An 18,511-nucleotide genomic window follows, 5' to 3' on the forward strand; every position below is an offset into this window, starting at 1 on the left:
TATTATCACATAATTGTAAAGATTATAAATTTATTATCCTTTATTGTTTATAAATTTATTCTAGTTATCAAGATACAATTCACGTCAAGGAATTTCTCATTAAGGTTGTAATGAGTTTGAGAAAATCAAAAAAAAAATTATTTGAATTGAACTATCTAATTTGGTACGAATTTTATTTACAGTTTAATTCTGGTTTAATTTAAAAATATTATTTTATAATTCGATCCGGCTTAATTCTTCGGTATGGTTCCAAAACAAACTAAATTTAAAAAAGAAATAATTATCCAAAATAAATTTATTTTTAAATTTATTATAAGACAAATTTAAATAAATAAAATCTTAAAACTAATAATTTTTTTTTATAATTTTAAACTTATATATATTTGCACTCGGTTTAAGCTTTAAGTTTGTTTTCTCTGGATGTTGAGTTTGAAAAATAGTAAACAAGCAAAAATCATAAAATCGAACCGAAAATCATGATTTTATGTCATTTGATCTTGATTTTGATTTCAATTTTTAAAAAACCACAAAATACAATTCAATTAATCTTTTTATTAAAAAATCGAACCGAACCGAATACACGCCTATTTCTAACCAACAATAAAGAGAAATGTGTCTTTATTAAAGTACACAAGTACATTGGCAAATATGGATCAACAGTAAAGCCTTGAATACAACTGTAGCTATTGTATTTTATGGTTTTGCTATATGTATTTAGTACTTGTGGACTAATTTTGGTAATGTTTTTGTTTTGGTTTGAGTTTGTTCTGTTTTCGGAATGTTGTATTGTGTTGGTCATTCATTGGACATGTTTCAATGCGTGAGCTATTTCCGATGTGAACATCTACATCTTTTAGGTTCTATGCATTTGGAGGATTAGACCTACATTCTATTCAAATTTGGGGCGAACCTTCCAGAGGGACGGGTTTAAAATTTTTTTTGAAAGATTTTTCGAGTCAAATTATTCTAGTGTGAGTTATTTAAGTTTCTACCTTATTTTATTATAATTATTTATAGTATTATGGTAAGGATTGATTCCAATTTTTGATTTTCTAATCATAATATATATAGATATATATATATATATATATATATCATATTTTTTCACATTATATACGATATTTAATATCAAATACAAACTAAAATTATAAAATATATTCACAATATTATATTTTAAAGAAAGGTTTTTGTGGTTAAAATATCAATTAGAGTATAAAGGAATCAATGAATTGATAGTAAGAAAGAATTTGTAAACAATTGAGTAAAATGTAAAGTTAAGAAACTGAATGAAAAAGAGAGTACATTTTTAGTTAAAAAAATTAAGAATTGAAGTTACATAGCTATTCTATAGTGATATAAATTTAATAAAAATATATTTAAAATAAAGAATGAACTGAAAAAATAAAGAAATTATGAAAAATTGAGGGACTAAATTAAAAAATAGAAAACTTATTATCAAAAAGAGGAATTGAAAGTAAATGTACATTCTACAATTATTTAGGAGCATATAGTTCAAATTTAGTAAAAATAGACTTAAAATGATCAACGATCACGTTACAGACGATGAGCCTGCACCGGAACCGGCACAGCAAGAATATCAAATGCCACCATATTTTTGATCCTTCTTAGAGTCGTTTGATCTGAGGTTTACCTCCATGGAGTCTTAGATTACTGAGTTTCAGCAGGAGATGCGTGAACGTATGGACGCACTCACTCTTGAAGTTTGAGCTCATTATCCTCCTCCTCCCGACCTAGTATTTCAAACTTGGATTGTTTTTTATGTTTCTGGATTGTTTGTTTTGGATTGTTAAAATGCTTGAATTTGTTATAGTTTGGATGATTGGATTTTGAACTTAATATATATATATTTGGTTTGGTTGAATTTTCTTATTTTAGCATCATTAGATATATATGACCAATTATGCCATTTCAAATTTGTTTATGAATATTGATTATGAAACTAATGGCTAATCTCTCTTTTGATTGTGATCTTAGCAGCTTAAGCTATATATATATTTAAAATCAATTGGCTATGCTTTTCAAAACCTTGTTTAAAATATTTTAATGTCTTTTTGATTTAACAAAAAGGGGGAGAAGTGTAAAAGTGTTAAAGGGGAGAAGTGTAAAAGTTTTAAAGGGGAGTAATTTTTCAAAATTGATTTCAAAATTTTAGAAAATCTTAAAATAACACAAATGTTTTGTTATATCAAAAAGGGGGAGATTGTTGAAAACATTTTTGTGTTTCGATATAACAAATTAAGTTTAAATAAATTTTAAGATTTTACAAATGATTTTCTAAGTATATTCGATTTAATTAATCGAATATCAAATTATTACTCCAAGTCTTTCAAGTTCAAATTCAAACCTTACTAAATGTGTAAAATTGTGTTTTATACTTAAACTATTTTTGAAACAAATTTCATAAAGTATTTTGAACCAAAATCAAGCCTAAAAACAATTTATCAAAGTGATGCACCAATGCACCAATCCATGCATCGATGCACCATGAATTAAATTGAACATCTAATGCATTTCATGCATCAATGCACATACCATGCATCGATGCACTGAGGATTTTATGAAAATATCGAATGCATTTGATGCATCGATGCACTCTGGTTATTTTGAAACATCGAATGCACTTGATGCATCGTTGCACTCTTAGTGCACCGATGCACTAAGGGTCCAACAGTCAAAATATTTGAATTTTACACTGATGCACCGATGCACCATGGGTATGCATCGATGCACTGACGCTCCCAACTGCTTTAATTAATTGTTTTCACACTTAAACGGCTCTATTGACTCCACTAAGAATCCCCAACGTTCAGAATCATTTGAAAGTGTATTTAAACAAGTTAGAAGCCATTGATCAAATAACAAGAAACAACAATCAACAAGAATCAAGAGAGAATCAAAGAGAAAGCATCAAACCTCAAGTTTGAGCATTTCAAGCCTATTTTTCATTCAATATTCATTTTGCTTTCAAGAACACTACTTGTACTCAATTGTATTCATTTTTGAGTGTTATTTTCTTTTGTTCTAGAATTGTGCAAACAATCTACCTTGTGAGGATTTCCTTGTAAGTTTGCAAATTTGTAATATTCTATTTGAGAAAGAGTGTTCTCAAGAATTGGGGTATATTCTTGAGGGAGTTGTAAGGTTATCTCTTTGGCCTCAAAAGAAAGAACAAATTAGTGAATTTGTTGGAAAATCCTTAGTGTGGATAGCTAAGGTAGTGGACGTAGACTTTGATTGAGAAAGTCGAACCACTCTAAATCGTTGTGCAATTACTTTTAATTTTCTGCAAAAGCTTCCACCAAAATTTTAATTGCCAATTCACCCCCTCTTGGCCGATTCCATCGATCGATTAACTCAACAATCTCGAAACTCAATTATTTATTTCATTAGATATATTAAAATGTTGATATTATAAATCAATTTATACTTAAATTATTAGTTTACAGTTACTACATTGATTGAAAATATATGAATTAAGTGATCTCAGTAATTAGAAGGATGTTGTTATCTCTAAAGACTTTGGTTTTGAGCATCATTGATTATAGGTATTTAAGCATTCATTGTTAAATAATTTAAAAAAAATTAAACAAAAATTAACACTTATAATCACCTAGATTAATCTTATTTCACCTAATCTACATCCCTTGTGAGAAACGAAGGAGCGGCAAAATTGGCCCATATGTCATGCGGACTAATTATTTAGTCTAATAAAACACTAATTAAATTATTTAGGGGTCCACTAGTATAATAGAAATTCATCACGTCGGTATGATGAGTTTTAATAAAAAATATTTTTTTATTTGAATTTTTACTCTGATGTAATAAAATTTAATGAAAAAAATTATATTTTATTAAAATTTATCACGTCGACGTGATGAGTTTTTCTTATACTATAACATTTATTGCAGATCCTAAAATAATTTTAAAAATAATCTAATGAGCTTAATATTTTACCCAATTGATCTATTGGGTCAATTTCGCCGAGAAATAGGGGTTCAAAACCAAAACCCAATCCATAGCCAGAAAATGGCCCAACAATCTTTGAAGTGAAATATGGTTCTATCCGACCTGATCCATCTCTTTGAAGCCCCAAGATTTCATTTCCCCTTCTCCCTTTCCTCATTTTAGTTCTTCACACTGAGTAGATTGCTAATGGAATTTCTCAAATTCAACATCTGATATTACCATAGCCAAATCGAAGCTCTCACCTAAAATAGTAGAAGAAAACGATGGCCGAAACCAAAGAAAAGAGCCACAGCGACGAAAAACCCAAGCCAAGAGTACGGCCAATTGTTCGCCTCGGGATCTTCCTAGTTTCTCACAGCTTCCTCGTCAGGTGTAAACTAGTTTATTTTCACTCTAATGCTAATTTTAATTTCTCGCCCCCATTCTCCGGGTTTAAATCAGTTATTTGCTAATGTGCTTGTCGTTCTGAATCTTTTGATGTTTATTTCAGCGTCGTCTGCTTCACTTCTGGGGTTTTGGCTCTGTTTCTGTTGCCTGTTCTTGCTAAAAACACTTACATCTCCGAAAACGCCCTCATGCCAGGTTCCCTTTCATTTTCACTGCTTTATGCTGCAGATTGAATAATTTGAATGGATTCTGTTGAATAGCTGAATAGAATTTGGATTTAAGTTGAAGTTAATTTACTGTTTATGTTGATGCAATTTGATCAAAATAGAACAATGAATTCATCACGTTAATAAGAAAAAAAGCTGATATAAGATTATCTTTTACTTTTATTATGTATGTGATTTATTTTACCAGCATTTGATCCCTATATGGATGTTGTAGTAATGATAATACTGTTTGATTTTTCCGATCTGCATTCTTTATGTTTGATGTGCGGCTTTGACTTATGCAGGTTCTGCAAGTCCCATGCTTTCTAATCATCATGTTTCGGATGGAAATAGATTGGTGAAGGATCTTACTAATTCAAATTTGAAATCTTCTGAAACAGGAATGTATGTGGTGGTTCTGTGCATATGTGTTTCTAAAGTCTTGTTTGCAATAGTTTTGTTGTTCTATGCACAAAGAGTTCGAGTATTGTAACATGTTGTATTTACAGAGAATGCTTGAGAGCTTATGTTTAAGAGCAAGTTATTGTTATCATGTCCATTCTTGTTTTGTTTATGATGTAGCATCCCTTTATTTCGGGTTCTTGTTTATTGCCACGGGTCATATTGATTTGGTTAAACATGGGAAGCTAAAGCAATAGATAAAACCCACACCTAAACATATGGAATCTGAAATTTAGCTGACCTGCGCTTAACAAAGAATGCTTGAATTTGAATGTGATCAATATTTGATTTAAAAATAGATAGAATTTGATCTTTTTGTTTATTTTGAGATTCTTTTTCATAACTGACTAAATATGCAATTGTTCTCTCACATTTTTGGATTATGAGCTTGTAGTTATCGCCTACCACTGAACAATACATGGATAAAATGGGTCCAAGAAATGTGATCTGATTCTCTTTCCCTTGTTTATATTTTCATTTCAGAGAAAGTCACAAAATCATTGCGAAATACATGTTAGACGTGGGTGCTGAAGTTAGTTTCCACAAATTTCACCCTCAGATGAATCAGTTTCATCCATTGCACTTTTTCTCTAGTCCTGATTCTGGTAAGATACAAGAGAATTGCAGTTGTTCATCATATGGTATCAATACTGTTGGGATTATAAGAGCTCCTCGTGGTGATGGGAAGGAGGCCATTGTCTTGGTAACACCATACAATGCCCTAACGAGTAGCTTTGGTGAGGTTTTATCTTTAGGCATTGCATACTCGGTTTTTTCCTTGCTCACTCAAGTTACTTGGCTAGCCAAGGATATTATATGGCTTGTTGTTGATTCGCAATTTGGCGAATATGCAGCAGTTTCTGCTTGGTTAAGAGAATATCAGACTCCTAAATTTAGCAGCCATAGTACCCTGAACGCTGAGATGTGTCCAGATATTAATTATCTTTTTGAGATAAAAGTTCATTCTATGGCTGGAAGTAAATTCTCCAATAGTTTTAGGCGTGCTGGGACAATGACTGCTGCTTTGGTTCTGAAGGTTAGAGATCAAAGTGAACAATTTGATGACACTGTTAGCATTTATGCTGAGGCATCTAACGGACAGATGCCAAACTTGGACCTCATCAATGTTGTAAATTATTTGGCAGTGCATAGACAAGGTTTGCGTGTAAATGTGGAGAAATTGTGGTCCCTCCTTAATTCCGGTTGGCTTAAAAGTTTGGGTGAGATCTTTGAATCTCTAGCAACTATAGCTAAAAGCTTAAACCCTAAATTCAAATTTGGTATACCTGCAACAGAGTATGTTGAAGGCATTGCTACACTTGCAAGTTCATTGTATTATCAGGTATAATACGGTTGTTACTTGGTTATCTCTGATTTTATTCATTGTTTTCCTCCATTTTTATGTTACATTTGCCACAAATATTCTACTTCTAATAGTATTAAATAGATGAATTTAAATTTTAAGGAGATGCACATTTGTGCTTCTCATTGTTCATTGAAAAGATGTTTACTTTATCCATATTTCTTTTGTTTTTTGTTAGGCTCTAGGTGTGCCAACAGGCCCTCACGGTGCTTTCCGTGACTACCAAGTTGATGCAATCACATTGGAGATTTCACCTAAATTTTCGTTGGATAAAGTCTGGTGCAGTGACATTCTTCTGAGAGGTGGCCGGTAAGTGTTACTTCCCTTTGTTTTCCATTTTTTTTATTATTGTAGTTCTCATCAGCAAGTGGCTTTTGATCGACAGGAGGTTATCATGAAATTTTGAACTCTAGATAATGTGAATAGTCTTGTAGTTAAGTTGCATAGAGTATAGACAGGTAGTAGCCTTTGGAGAGGTTTTACGATTTATAGATAAATAGTAGATAACTTTGTTATTGGCAGTTCTGTTTTCTGAAGGATTTCATGTGCCTGGCGCAGGTTGATTGAAGGAGTCATACGATCAGTGAATAACCTCCTTGAGAAGTTTCACCAATCATTTTTCTTGTACCTCTTAACATCTCCTAGTAAGTTTGTGTCAGTAGGAGTTTACATGATTGCATTTGCACTTCTCATAGCACCTCTTCCCATGGTTGCGGCTTCTCTCTATGTTGATGCAAATAGTTCAAAAGGTGATAGCTCATTCCTATTTGCAATCACTGATACTGATGAACATGGTATCACTATCAGATCTTGGAGGTGGCTTAACTCAGCAAAATCAGTTTTTATTGTTCACTTATGGGGTGCTATCGTTTCATTACTCCCATATTTCATCTGCCAAATACCTGATTGTAGTCCAACGACCAGTTTCATGATCTGGGTTTTGCTTTCAATCCTCAGCCTTCTTATCCTGAACTTAGTTCTTGCTTCTCCTTTAGCTTGTGTTAAAGCATCTCAAGAGAAAGAATGGGCTCTTGTGAAATCAGTGACTATCTCTTCAGTGTTCATTGGGTTGGGGCTCATGTCAGTCATTAATTTTGCTACTGCAGAAATTGGAGCTTTGTTGATGGTCCCAATGTGTTTACTTGCTCGACCTTTAAAGCTTGATGTTAGAGTTGGTACTTTGAGAAGTTGTTGCAGGATTATCTGCAATCTGGTTTTAGGGCATATTGCCTTTCCGCCAGCTGCATTTTTTCTGTTTAAAGGGATGCTTGACGGTTTCGGCAGTGCCAATGTGGGTGACTTCTGGATGTGGGTTGAGTCTCTTTGGGCATGGAACAGTGCTACATATCTCTTCATTGGTATGGTACAGTTGCCATGCTGGGTCTTATGTGTTAGCATTTTGTTTCATAGTTGTTGACGCGTCTTAATTCTGGACCTGCAAACTTGGTATCAAGTGCACTTTAGTTTCATTGTTTGCCTTCACTAATTTTAACCTTTTAATGAAAACTGGAATTAAGCTTGGAGAGTACATGAGATCGTTGCTCGTCAAACTCTCACGATATTCTGGAACTTGGATGATATGGGTCTGATTTTGTAGCTAGCTGGCAGGACTAGAATGAGGTTTTGGCACACTTGTTACAGGTCTTTTAAGGAATGGTGGTAACCCACTGATTGATGAGCGCTTTATGATTATTTTTGTGCCAAATTGATTCGACGTGATCCGGAAACACAGAGTTAATATCTCTACTTATTTCCGTGACATTCTTCCACTCACAAATAAATGCTTGCATCCATCCTTGCTTTCTATGAAAAAGATGGGCCATGAAATAGAAAATTAGGCATGATATTGTTGCAGAATATTGGTTATGTCGACATAATTTCTTCGAGTTGAAGGGAATCATCTCTTGTTTTGACTATTTAAAAATAGGGGTAGACTGTTGAAGGTTTAAATATAAGTAGAAGGAAGAAAATGATAAGGACTAGATGCCTTGCTGACCTTAGCTTCCAATTGAATATGTTTGTTTTATATGCCAACTCCATTTTCTCTAGGTAAAGCGACATATTTGTCACGGATGAGCAAAGCAGACGCGAGATACCAAAGGAACATATTCAACATCCACCATAAAAAAAATAAGGAACCAATTAGAAGAAAAAAAACTTCATTCACTCATAAAGTTGCAAATTGATCTCTATTGATTTTTTGCTGCTGGTTTAATTATTTGATCAATGGGAATCTTTTTTCTTCTTCAATTTTTTTAACGATCGATGCATCTGTTCAAACCTTTTACGGCGAAGCTGCAATTTTTTAATGTTGTTTCAAAACGTGTTCTTGATTGTTAATGTTATAATCAATAAAAGTTCAGAAGAATAAAAATGATATAATGTTAAATAAATGTCGATATCGGTTTGATTTTTATTTTTGGAGCATTTTAAGTTGGAACAAAAAGGCCATTATATGAGTAAAAATCGTTAGTCAACAAACTATCAACGTTCTAAAAAGTCTTTTTATCATAAAATGAAAAATTGGGTCTAATATGCTCCAAAAGAACATGAGTCAAAGTGATTAGTAAGTTAAAATTTAAGAGTATTTTTGTCTTAAAATAAAACGTTATGGATAAAAGTAATTCAAAAGATAATAAAGATCAAAGTCACTATTTAATTTAATCTAAAAGAGTTTTTTTTTTTGCATTATGGCAGTAAGTGTTTAGACAAAGACTTTGGGCTTTTGCTACCAAAACCTCTTAGTATTAAACTACAAATTACGTCGCTTTGTGAGGAAACTCCTTCGATACATCAAACCACCCAACCTTCCTATGTATAAAAAATTAAAACCTTATTTTTGGCATGGAAGTTCGTCAAGGCGGGGAGTGAAAGAAAACGAGCTGGTGTTTCGTGGTAGCCAATACCTATACCAAGCCCAAAGCACTCTTGCCAAAGCCGGTAGATGAAATTCACATTTCCGAAACACCCATGAAGGAAAACAATAATTAAACTTTTCATAAATGAGATCAATAAAATTTAGAAAATAAAAAATTAATTTCAAACAAATAAGAGCTTAATGTAGAGTATAGAACTAAAATTCTCTGATACAAGCATATTAAAGATATATTTTTTAAAAGAAATCTTAGCTTGCTTATAGGTTTATTTTCCTTTGCCTCCAAGTATAATTTTAAGTTATAAATTGAACGGTAAGATAAGGTGATTATTTAAAAAAACAATCAATTGAAAGTCTTTGTTGGTGTAAGAGAATTGTTTTGAAAGCAATAATTTTATAATATGGTTGGATCATGATAACTTACAACATTATTATTAGTACAAATCCTTATCATATTTTAACTTGTTGACATCAATAAGGTAAGTTAACTAAAACAGAAACTAAACCAACAGCATTAAAAATTTAAGTCGTGATAATTTGTTACTTTAATCAATCACCTATAAACCTTGGGTGAAAAAGGCAAGAATAATTAACTAATTATTATGATTTACAATTAAATGCCATAGTATATTATTTTATTTATATATACAAATCTTTGATCTTGAAATGAACATAAAAAACTTGAAAAAGAATTACAAGTCAGTTGTTCAAAAGTTGTTTGTTTTGGTTCCTGTTTTCTATGGGGAAGCTTGTTTTACTTCCAACATGTGTTCCACGGGCTTCCATATGTGCTTAGGTAAATTCTCAGATAATCAAGATTCAGCCTTTAAATCACAGCCACGAAAACAGTTTTCAAAACCCAGAAAAGGAACTGAAAGCCTCACATAGAACACAAAAAACTCTCAAGTTTGCAAAGAAACAGACCATGGATAGCATGTTATGCGATGAATTAGTTCAAGAAATATTCAGAAAACTGCCATCAAAACCATCATCTTCTTTATCAGTTTGTTTAGTTTCCAAACGTTGGCTTAACCTTTACAGAGTCTCAAAAGCATCTCTTTCTCTCAGGTTCCTTCCACACAATTCTACTCTTGTCTCTCTGTCTTCTCTTCTTTCTCAGTACCCTTCTCTTTCCTTTGTCAGTCTTGTTCTATCTGATGCCACCTCCTCCATCAACAACTCAACCGACACTGCCTTTTCCGACCACTTGCTTTCCATTGTTTCTTCTTCTTGTTCTAACCTGCGTCATCTCAGGTTCTTAGCCGGCCCAGTTTCTGGTCTTCCTTTCTTGTCCCTATCAACATCTTGTTCCAAACTCACTTCAATCACTGTTTCTTTATCCAGACCTCTTTTTCTCAACTGGGTTGTTTCGTTTTCTTGCTTGAAGGAGTTGTTTTTGTATGTGTGTTCAACTGCTGGTGGTGTTGATGACGAAGATAAGCGATTTGAGCCGATTTCAAATGAAGAATTGGATGTAAAATTCGGTTTAGAAACTCTCTGTTTGTCAGGAATTCGGGCAGCTGATAAGGGCGTTAGTTGGCTATGGAGGAACTGCAAAAGGCTCAACAAATTACAGCTAAAGAGCTGTGAGAGTGTTGGCGATGGAGAGTCTTTTTCATCATTTATCTGCTGCGTGGAAGGTCTTCAAGAAGTAGAGTTAAGGAAATGTAGGAGCATAATTGATAGAGTACTCTTACGATTAGCAGAGAATTGTGCTTCATTGAATTCATTACTGATCCACGATGGATGTAGCAGACAAGTGTTGCTTGAATTCATAACAACTTGCAGGCGTAATCTTCAGAAACTTGACCTTCGATTGCCATTAGACCTTGATAACGATCACCTCTTAGCCATTGCTATGAATACAAGAAGCCTCTCAACACTTAGGCTTCAAAGTTGCTGTCTGGTAACCGGTGAAGGTCTGCAGCTTCTCGGGACTGCCTTGAACCCTACACTTGAACAATTGGCTTTAATAAATTGTGATGTTGTGGATAGAGAACTAGGGTTGCTAGCCACAATGGGTCAAAATTTGAAGATGCTAAGGAAACTGGACTTGTCTTACAATGAAATGTTGGTCGATAAAGAGTTGGTTTCTATGCTAGTTTCTTGCAATAATCTGGCCGAATTGAGGTTGAGAGGTTGCAGAAAGCTAACGAGTATTACTATGGTTTCCATATCTAAGACCTGCAAAAGCTTGCAAAGTGTTGATATTATGAACTGTCATGGGATTGAAACTCAGGATGTGGAGTTCTTTGTCTTGAATTGTCCACTTTTGAGACAGATTCAGGTTGAGGACAGCAAGGTTTCAGACATTGCAAGGACAAGGGCTTGTCATAAATTTATAGAGGTAACTTCTGGTTGATATTTCAGTTCTTCATCTTTTATTGGTACCAAAATATACATGTTATTGTAATAAGAAAAGTGTAACATACAGTTTGTGTTGTTCTATTTGAAACATGAATTGGAGGAAAGGAAACAGTGGAGTCACTGGATTGGTTCTAGTTAAAGCATTCAAGTGTTAATATAATAGGTTATATCTTTTAGTCCATGTTTTTGGGCCATATATTAATTGGAGCAACTTAGGCTTCAGCTCAAGTAGACCTCATAATTTGGACATTAAACAAACCCATAACAAGAGAAATAGAAAATAGATTAATAAAGGCATAATGTGAAAATTAACCTCAGACGTTTATTAAAATTGTCATTTTGGTTCGTGTGAAAATAGAAATAGATTAATAAAGGCTTCAGCTCAACTAGGCAAAAGTGGTTGAATAATGCAATGGAAAAAAAATTCTTCACATAGTGCAGTCGAACAATTATTTACTTAAATAGGGTGATTGCTACAATGACCACCATAGGTCTCCAGGAGCACAGAACGACCTATGGAACACTTGGCGACCTATGGAGCTGCAACTGCGAGGGAAGAGAGAAGAGTTGCTACAACAGAGGAGGTTTTGTCGCAAGGAGCACTTGGCGACCAATGAGGTCACTGTAGCAAACACCCCAGTTCAAGAAATAATTTGGTTAGAGCCCTATATGAGGAATTTTTTTTCCAACGCCCTACATGGGCGAGGAAGCCGCTCAAGTAGGCAAAAGTCGTTTTATTTTAGAGTAAAAGAGCTCTTAACATTTAATCAAATAGTCACTTTGACTCTTATTTTTTGTGGAGCAGTTTGGCCCTCAATATTTTATTTTAGGGTAAAAAACTTCTATTTTGTAGCGTTAATTATTTTGTTAACTAATAGTTTTCATTTATAGAGAGATATTTTTGCTCCAAAATAAAATGTTAGAATTAAAATATTTCAAAAAAATAAGAGTCAAAGTAATTATTCAATAAAATTTTATAAACTTGTGATAAAAATTATTTTTGGTATTAATTTTTGTTTTAATAATATTTGAAAAAATAAACCAAATAAGTTGATATCAAGAGTCAACCAAGAGGAGGATTGTGATAAAATTTAAAATGATGGCTTGCCTTAAAAAGTAACCCTCACTCTCATCAGCACTGAGCCAAATCATCATCTCGTCAATTGTGGCCTAATTTTGGAGGTGGGAACAAGCCCTAAAATTTCTAAGGGTAAATTTCCTGCCAAAAAAGTCGGGCAGTGCAGACCCCAAAAGATTTTGATAAAATAAAATAAAGCGTTAATGTATCTTTTGGTCGTTAACTTTGGTTTTGATATGCAATTTGGACCAAGACTTTTTGATGTAGTTTGATCCCTAACGTTTTGTTGAGGGTAGTTTTGGCGCTTGACTTAGGCTTTTATCTTCCATATGACCCTACATTTTTAGTTAAATTGTTTTACCTTTTTGTCAAAAAACTTATTATACAATTGAAGATATCCTCCAAATACATTATCTGAAAATAACACATCTACTTATGATCCATCGGGAGTTATGAAAATCCCACCATGGGATCGTTGACAATCTCACATAATTTGTCATAGATAAACCTGCAACAGCTATAACCATCTTATTTAAATCAACTTATAAACAACCACCAATCCCTCATAGGTCTAACACAAACCGTCCTATAACAAAGATGTTTATACCTCAAAAAAAGACTAAAAGGGGAACTCTCCCCCCAACTTTAACCTAGATTACTCGTATTCTCTCTCATGCTATCTCTCTCTTTCAAATTCTCACATAAATCCATTGGTTAACTGATGCGTGTCGTTTTTCGCGTCAAATAATTTCTTTTCTTCTTGAATAAAACATAGTAAATAAGAAAATTAGATTGGATGATAATAGAGAAATAGGGTCGATCTTACAGGGATTAAGGAGACTAGTGATTTTCTTCGCTTCTTTGATTAAGGACCTTTGGCGTGTTTGCGTGGAAAGTAAAAAAAAATGACGGGGATTAATTGTTTGGGAAAATTAAGCTAAAATAAAGATTATAAAGAAAGTGAAGAAACTAAATTAAATAAATAAAAATAAAGAAACTAAAATTAAACTTGAAAATGTTGTTGATTTAGGCATCCTTGGGTAATAGTTATAACTCAAATTCTTCGGATCATCGAAACGGATTTTCCCTTCGGGAGTTACGTCGGTTACCACATCAAGCATGGGCAATCCACACGACTACGTTGTACACTGAATACCCAAGTGAATCTTCGATTTCAAATTTGAAAATTAATAAAACAAAGACAATCTTGATAATGATCATGACCCAAGTGCATTTGCAACCAACTCGGACAAGATATTTCAATAATCGCTTATCCGATCTCAATTCCCACTTAACAAGGCAATCTTGTTAAATTGTGTTCCTAGTAAGTCAAATGTGCGTTGAGCCGATCCTTCCTCCCATAAATATTTAATCACGACAATGATCAATACCGAAGTCAATCTCTAGTTTCAAAAAAATTGCGAATAAAGAAAGAAAATAGGCACAGAGAATGAGAGAAAAATTTCTAAATTATTAATTGCTATTCAATTATATTTTCAGAATTAAGTCATCAGTTTTACCCATAGCTAGAAAGGAAAATTAACTAAGCATGAAAAAAGTTATACTTTACATTTTAAAAACAAAAACTTAAAAAGTAGGAACAAGAAAATAAAAGGGAAAGAACTTAGTATAAAACAAAGAAAGAACAAGAGAATTTTGAAGTACTGAATGATGAAAATGGCTTACCCGAGGTGGGTATTTATAGCCTCTAAAACCCTAGAAAAGCTAGGAAATAATTCAAATAAAATTAAAAAATAATTCTGAAAAATGTTTGAATTTAATTTTAAAAGATAAATCTAATTTCTTGAATTTGAATTGCTCTGCCGTTCGCACGTCTTCCAGAAGCTTGCTGATTAGATGATGACTGGACCTTCTAGAAGCTGCTGAGTCACTGTTAGTATTTCATGCCCAATTTCATGCCTACTTTTCTAGTCTTGATTCTAGAACAAAAAGTGTAGTTTTGGCCCCCTTTTAGCACATTTTCCAGAATCTATCTTCATGCACAAAAAGCATGTAAAAGCGCCCATTTTAGTAGAAAACGTGAACAAACAACTAGCAATTAAACAAGAAAAGTGGCACAAAATAAACCTCAGTCAAATTCCCCCTCACTTATCTAATGCATGTCCTCAAGCATTTCTCAATTAACATGCATAAAATATAGGTTGTCATTCCCTAACTCATTTCATAACTCAATTGTTCTAACAAACCACAATTAAGCAAAGAAAGCATTTCAAGTAAGTGATTAAGCCAAGAAACAATCGAAATTAGACATTCCAATAGCAAATTAATCTAATGATACATAACTTGATCACCTCAGAAAGGTTTTGCTCATTCGCTCTAAGTGTTTAAGGACAAGAAACACTCAAGACAAAGAAAAGTTAAAGCACAACCATAGGCTTGTAATTTAATTTAATCTCCACTAGTTAAAAACAAATTCAATGTAAAAGTCATGAGGTCTTTTATTCGGGTTGTAACTTGGCTAAGGTTTGGGTAGGGAAATATGCCAAAAACATTGGAAAATCAAATTATGCCACAAATCAAACTAAGAACAAAGAAGAAAATAACCAAAGGATAATCGAATGAAGGAATATTTTTTTATCATTTTTTTCCTACTATTCGAACAAGGAGAAACTTTTATTTTTGTTGTTTTTTCGAAACTGTTATTTTAAAAGGGAAAACTCCAGCAGCTAATTTTCACTGTTTTGACTGTTGTTTTCTTTTAAGAAAAATGGTGATTTGAGTGGTGAAAACAAATTCCCAAAGTTTCGATAAAGGGTGGAAAAAAGAGGGGTAAAAGAAAAGAAAAGGCTAAGGTTAATTTTAATTGAATTTGGGTGAAAACAAAGAAAGGTTTAGGCTCAAATTGGGTTCACTAAGGGGTAATTAAAGGGTAGCTTTTTAATTTGGGAGAAGAAGTTGGTTAATCCTAATGCCTCTATCATCCAAATACATTAAATCCATATGCATGTAACCTCGAAAAGTATTAAATGACAAGTTCTAGCATGCAATACAATGCTTGGCACACTCAAATAAACAAAAAGCAAGGAACAAAATCAAAATATCATGCTCATTATAGGCTCAAGTCTCACCAAATTGGTTTAATTAAATCAAGTACACGCATCACTTAATTAATCAAACTTACAAAAATTTCGAAAATCAAGTAACTAAACCAACGAACTATCATGCAACTAATCATCAATTCAAAGCAATATTAGCAATTTATTACAAAATCAATCAAACTAATCAACAAGTCAAGGAATTATGAAACCAATTTCAAGCATATTAACTTCAAAAATTTTCAATTTCAAGCACAAATAAGTAAGGAGAAATTCAACTATCCCCCTCACTTATTTCGTTTTGTCCCAAAACGATGATTAAATTAAAGTATAAAAGTGAGGTAAAAGAGTTCTCCCCGATTAATTACGGTAGCATCCGCGGTCGCTCGAGACGATCCTGGGTGCAAATAGGAGATGATCTCGGCAAGGTTGGATTCAATAGAGGCAAGGAATTTTTAAACACCATGTATTTATTCTTGTATGTCGAGTTGAGCGAACGCCACTTGTGCCGGTGGTGGATCGGTCCTCCTCACAAATACGCGCTCAAGGCGCGGCGTAACGGTACCGGGAGGCACGATATGTGGAGCGGTTGGTGTTCCGGTGAGAAGTCTCATCAATTCCAAGTACTCAAGAAAGATGTGGTGTCACTACGGCTGAAGTAATTATATGCTAGAAATCATTGAACATATCAAAGAGTCAGGTCATGACTGTGCCACACTTCGTTGTCAGAGAGTCGAATTGTACTCCCACCAAACTGATAAACGCTCGTATGGCATATCGGTGTCAAATTCCTGTGGAATCTCACACAAAGATATTAAAAATGCTTGGTATGTGACATCCTTCACGAACCCCATGGAAAAGTTAAAATCAACGAACGTCATCTGAAAGTATTGTCCCAACAAACAAAAAGTAATAACATAATTTTGAGCAAATTTAAAGTTGTATAAAACTCAAAGATTAGCTCGTAATAAGTGTTGCAATGAATATGAAAATATAGAGTCCAACCTATAGCATCGAAATAGTGCATAACATGTCATCACTCAAATGTAAAATATCTAAAGTACGTGAAGGGATATACTTACAAAATTGAAATCAACGTTGATGGATATTGTCAAAGCGCCACGCCTCGACATCGTCGAAGTCAAGATAGCCTTGCAACACCTCTTCGAACGGAACACAATAAGTTCGACCACGACAATTGCGCTCGTCGAAGGGGTCGAACTCATCATTGTCCACCTCCTCGGATTCGGTCGAATGAGCGGGAGAGGGAGGTACATAATGTTGCCTGGAAAAGTAGCGTGATGAGGAAGTGCACTCAGGCGCGGGCGAGGGCTCATTCGACAGTGATTGAGAACATGATGCCGAAGGTGCCATATGGAAGGAACAGGCCACGGAGGATTACGAGTAGTGCGCCCATGCATGAGAAGGACTGTAAAAAGATTGTGGTGACACGAGATAATCGATGGAGTTGTACTCGGTAGTAGCATAGAAGGATAGTTCAGCCATATGAACCAGCTCTAACGTCGGTAAAGCGTCAGTGACCTCCTCCGAGAGTGACAGGCGGTCAAGGCGGGTTTCTTTTTTTATTTCTTATACGAACCATAGTTAAAGAAAATGATTAGTTCAAGAAAAAATGACGATCGGTGGTGGGAATGGAGTTCGATGAGATTTCAAATTCTTGTAAAGGTGGTGCACGATTCTTTGTCGAGCACGGGTAAGGCATCGGAGCAGAGTGATGATCAGAGCAATAGGGGTGGCGGTGCACAATCGAATCAAAGAAAAAGAGGCGGTGGCAATATTGGGTGGTCGACGTGCATTTGGAGAAGATGAAAGAGTTTTGGTTTTGTTGGGTTTATGTGAAAAGGGAGGGGATGAGTTATGATAAGAAATAATAATTTAATTTTAGTCAAAAATTTGAAAAATGTGGATAATAGGGTGAAAATTTCGACTGAAAGCAAACAAAACAAAGTGTTTGGAATTTGGGGGATATTTGGTGGGGTAGGAGGCAATGAAGAGGGGACCAAATTTTGGGTTTTACTAACGTGCGTCGGCCCTACTTACCTTGCTAACATGTACCCCTTGCTTTAATGAAATGGTGAGTTTCAATTTTGGATGCAATTTTCACCCAAGCTACCCAATTTCCTCCTAAAATTGGCTTGCTCTCCTGCTCCAATTTCCTTTGAAAATTATTTGCTTTAGGAATGTTCATCATGCTTAATTCGAATCGATTCTTCGACCGTTAATTTAAACTGCTTCCGATGAATAATTTTAAATTCAACACTGGACAACAGGGCACCTACAAAATCAAGAAAAATTTAAGAATTAAACTCAAGAAAAATAAAATAATTAAAATCGAAAACAAAGAGAAAATATTGAAAACATTTTGATGTTTCGATATAACAAATAAAGTGTAATTGAATTTTAAGATTTTCTATTCTATTTCAAATTTAATATTTGAGTAAATTATTCGAATATTAAAATATTACTCCAAGTTTTTAAATGTCAATTTTAATCCTTACTTAAGTGTAAAATTCTGTTTTAATCTTAACATATTTTTGAAACGATTTTTACAAAGTATTTCGAACCTTAATCGGGCAAAAAATAATTTTTACAAAGGGATGTACCGATACACCCTATATTTCAAATGTAATTAGTGTACCGATACACAACTGATGTATCGATACACTCTTGGCTCCGAGAAACATCGAAAGTAATTAGTGTACCGATACA

The 18,511-nt window shown here is 33.8% G+C and overlaps 2 protein-coding genes across 2 annotated transcripts; both read left to right on the forward strand.

The window, feature by feature from the left end:
• Positions 1-4,099: 4,099 nt before the first annotated feature.
• On the forward strand, positions 4,100-7,974 carry LOC120187331 (glycosylphosphatidylinositol anchor attachment 1 protein-like). The gene is made up of 6 exons (XM_039191071.1): positions 4,100-4,357; positions 4,478-4,569; positions 4,886-4,985; positions 5,526-6,384; positions 6,584-6,714; positions 6,964-7,974. The coding sequence occupies exons 1-6, from the start codon at positions 4,251-4,253 to the stop codon at positions 7,820-7,822; spliced, it is 2,148 nt and encodes a 715-aa protein (XP_039047002.1). The 5' UTR covers positions 4,100-4,250; the 3' UTR covers positions 7,823-7,974.
• A 2,015-nt stretch (positions 7,975-9,989) lies between these two features.
• Positions 9,990-11,673, forward strand: LOC120187509 (F-box/LRR-repeat protein 4-like). The gene has a single exon (XM_039191219.1). It carries the CDS (start codon positions 10,206-10,208, stop codon positions 11,640-11,642), a length of 1,437 nt encoding a protein of 478 aa, XP_039047150.1. The 5' UTR covers positions 9,990-10,205; the 3' UTR covers positions 11,643-11,673.
• The last annotated feature ends 6,838 nt before the right edge of the window (positions 11,674-18,511 follow it).

The sequence above is a fragment of the Hibiscus syriacus genome, unplaced genomic scaffold, assembly GCF_006381635.1.
Source record: "Hibiscus syriacus cultivar Baekdansim isolate YM2019G1 unplaced genomic scaffold, ASM638163v2 tig00113725_pilon, whole genome shotgun sequence".
Taxonomy (NCBI): domain Eukaryota; kingdom Viridiplantae; phylum Streptophyta; class Magnoliopsida; order Malvales; family Malvaceae; genus Hibiscus; species Hibiscus syriacus.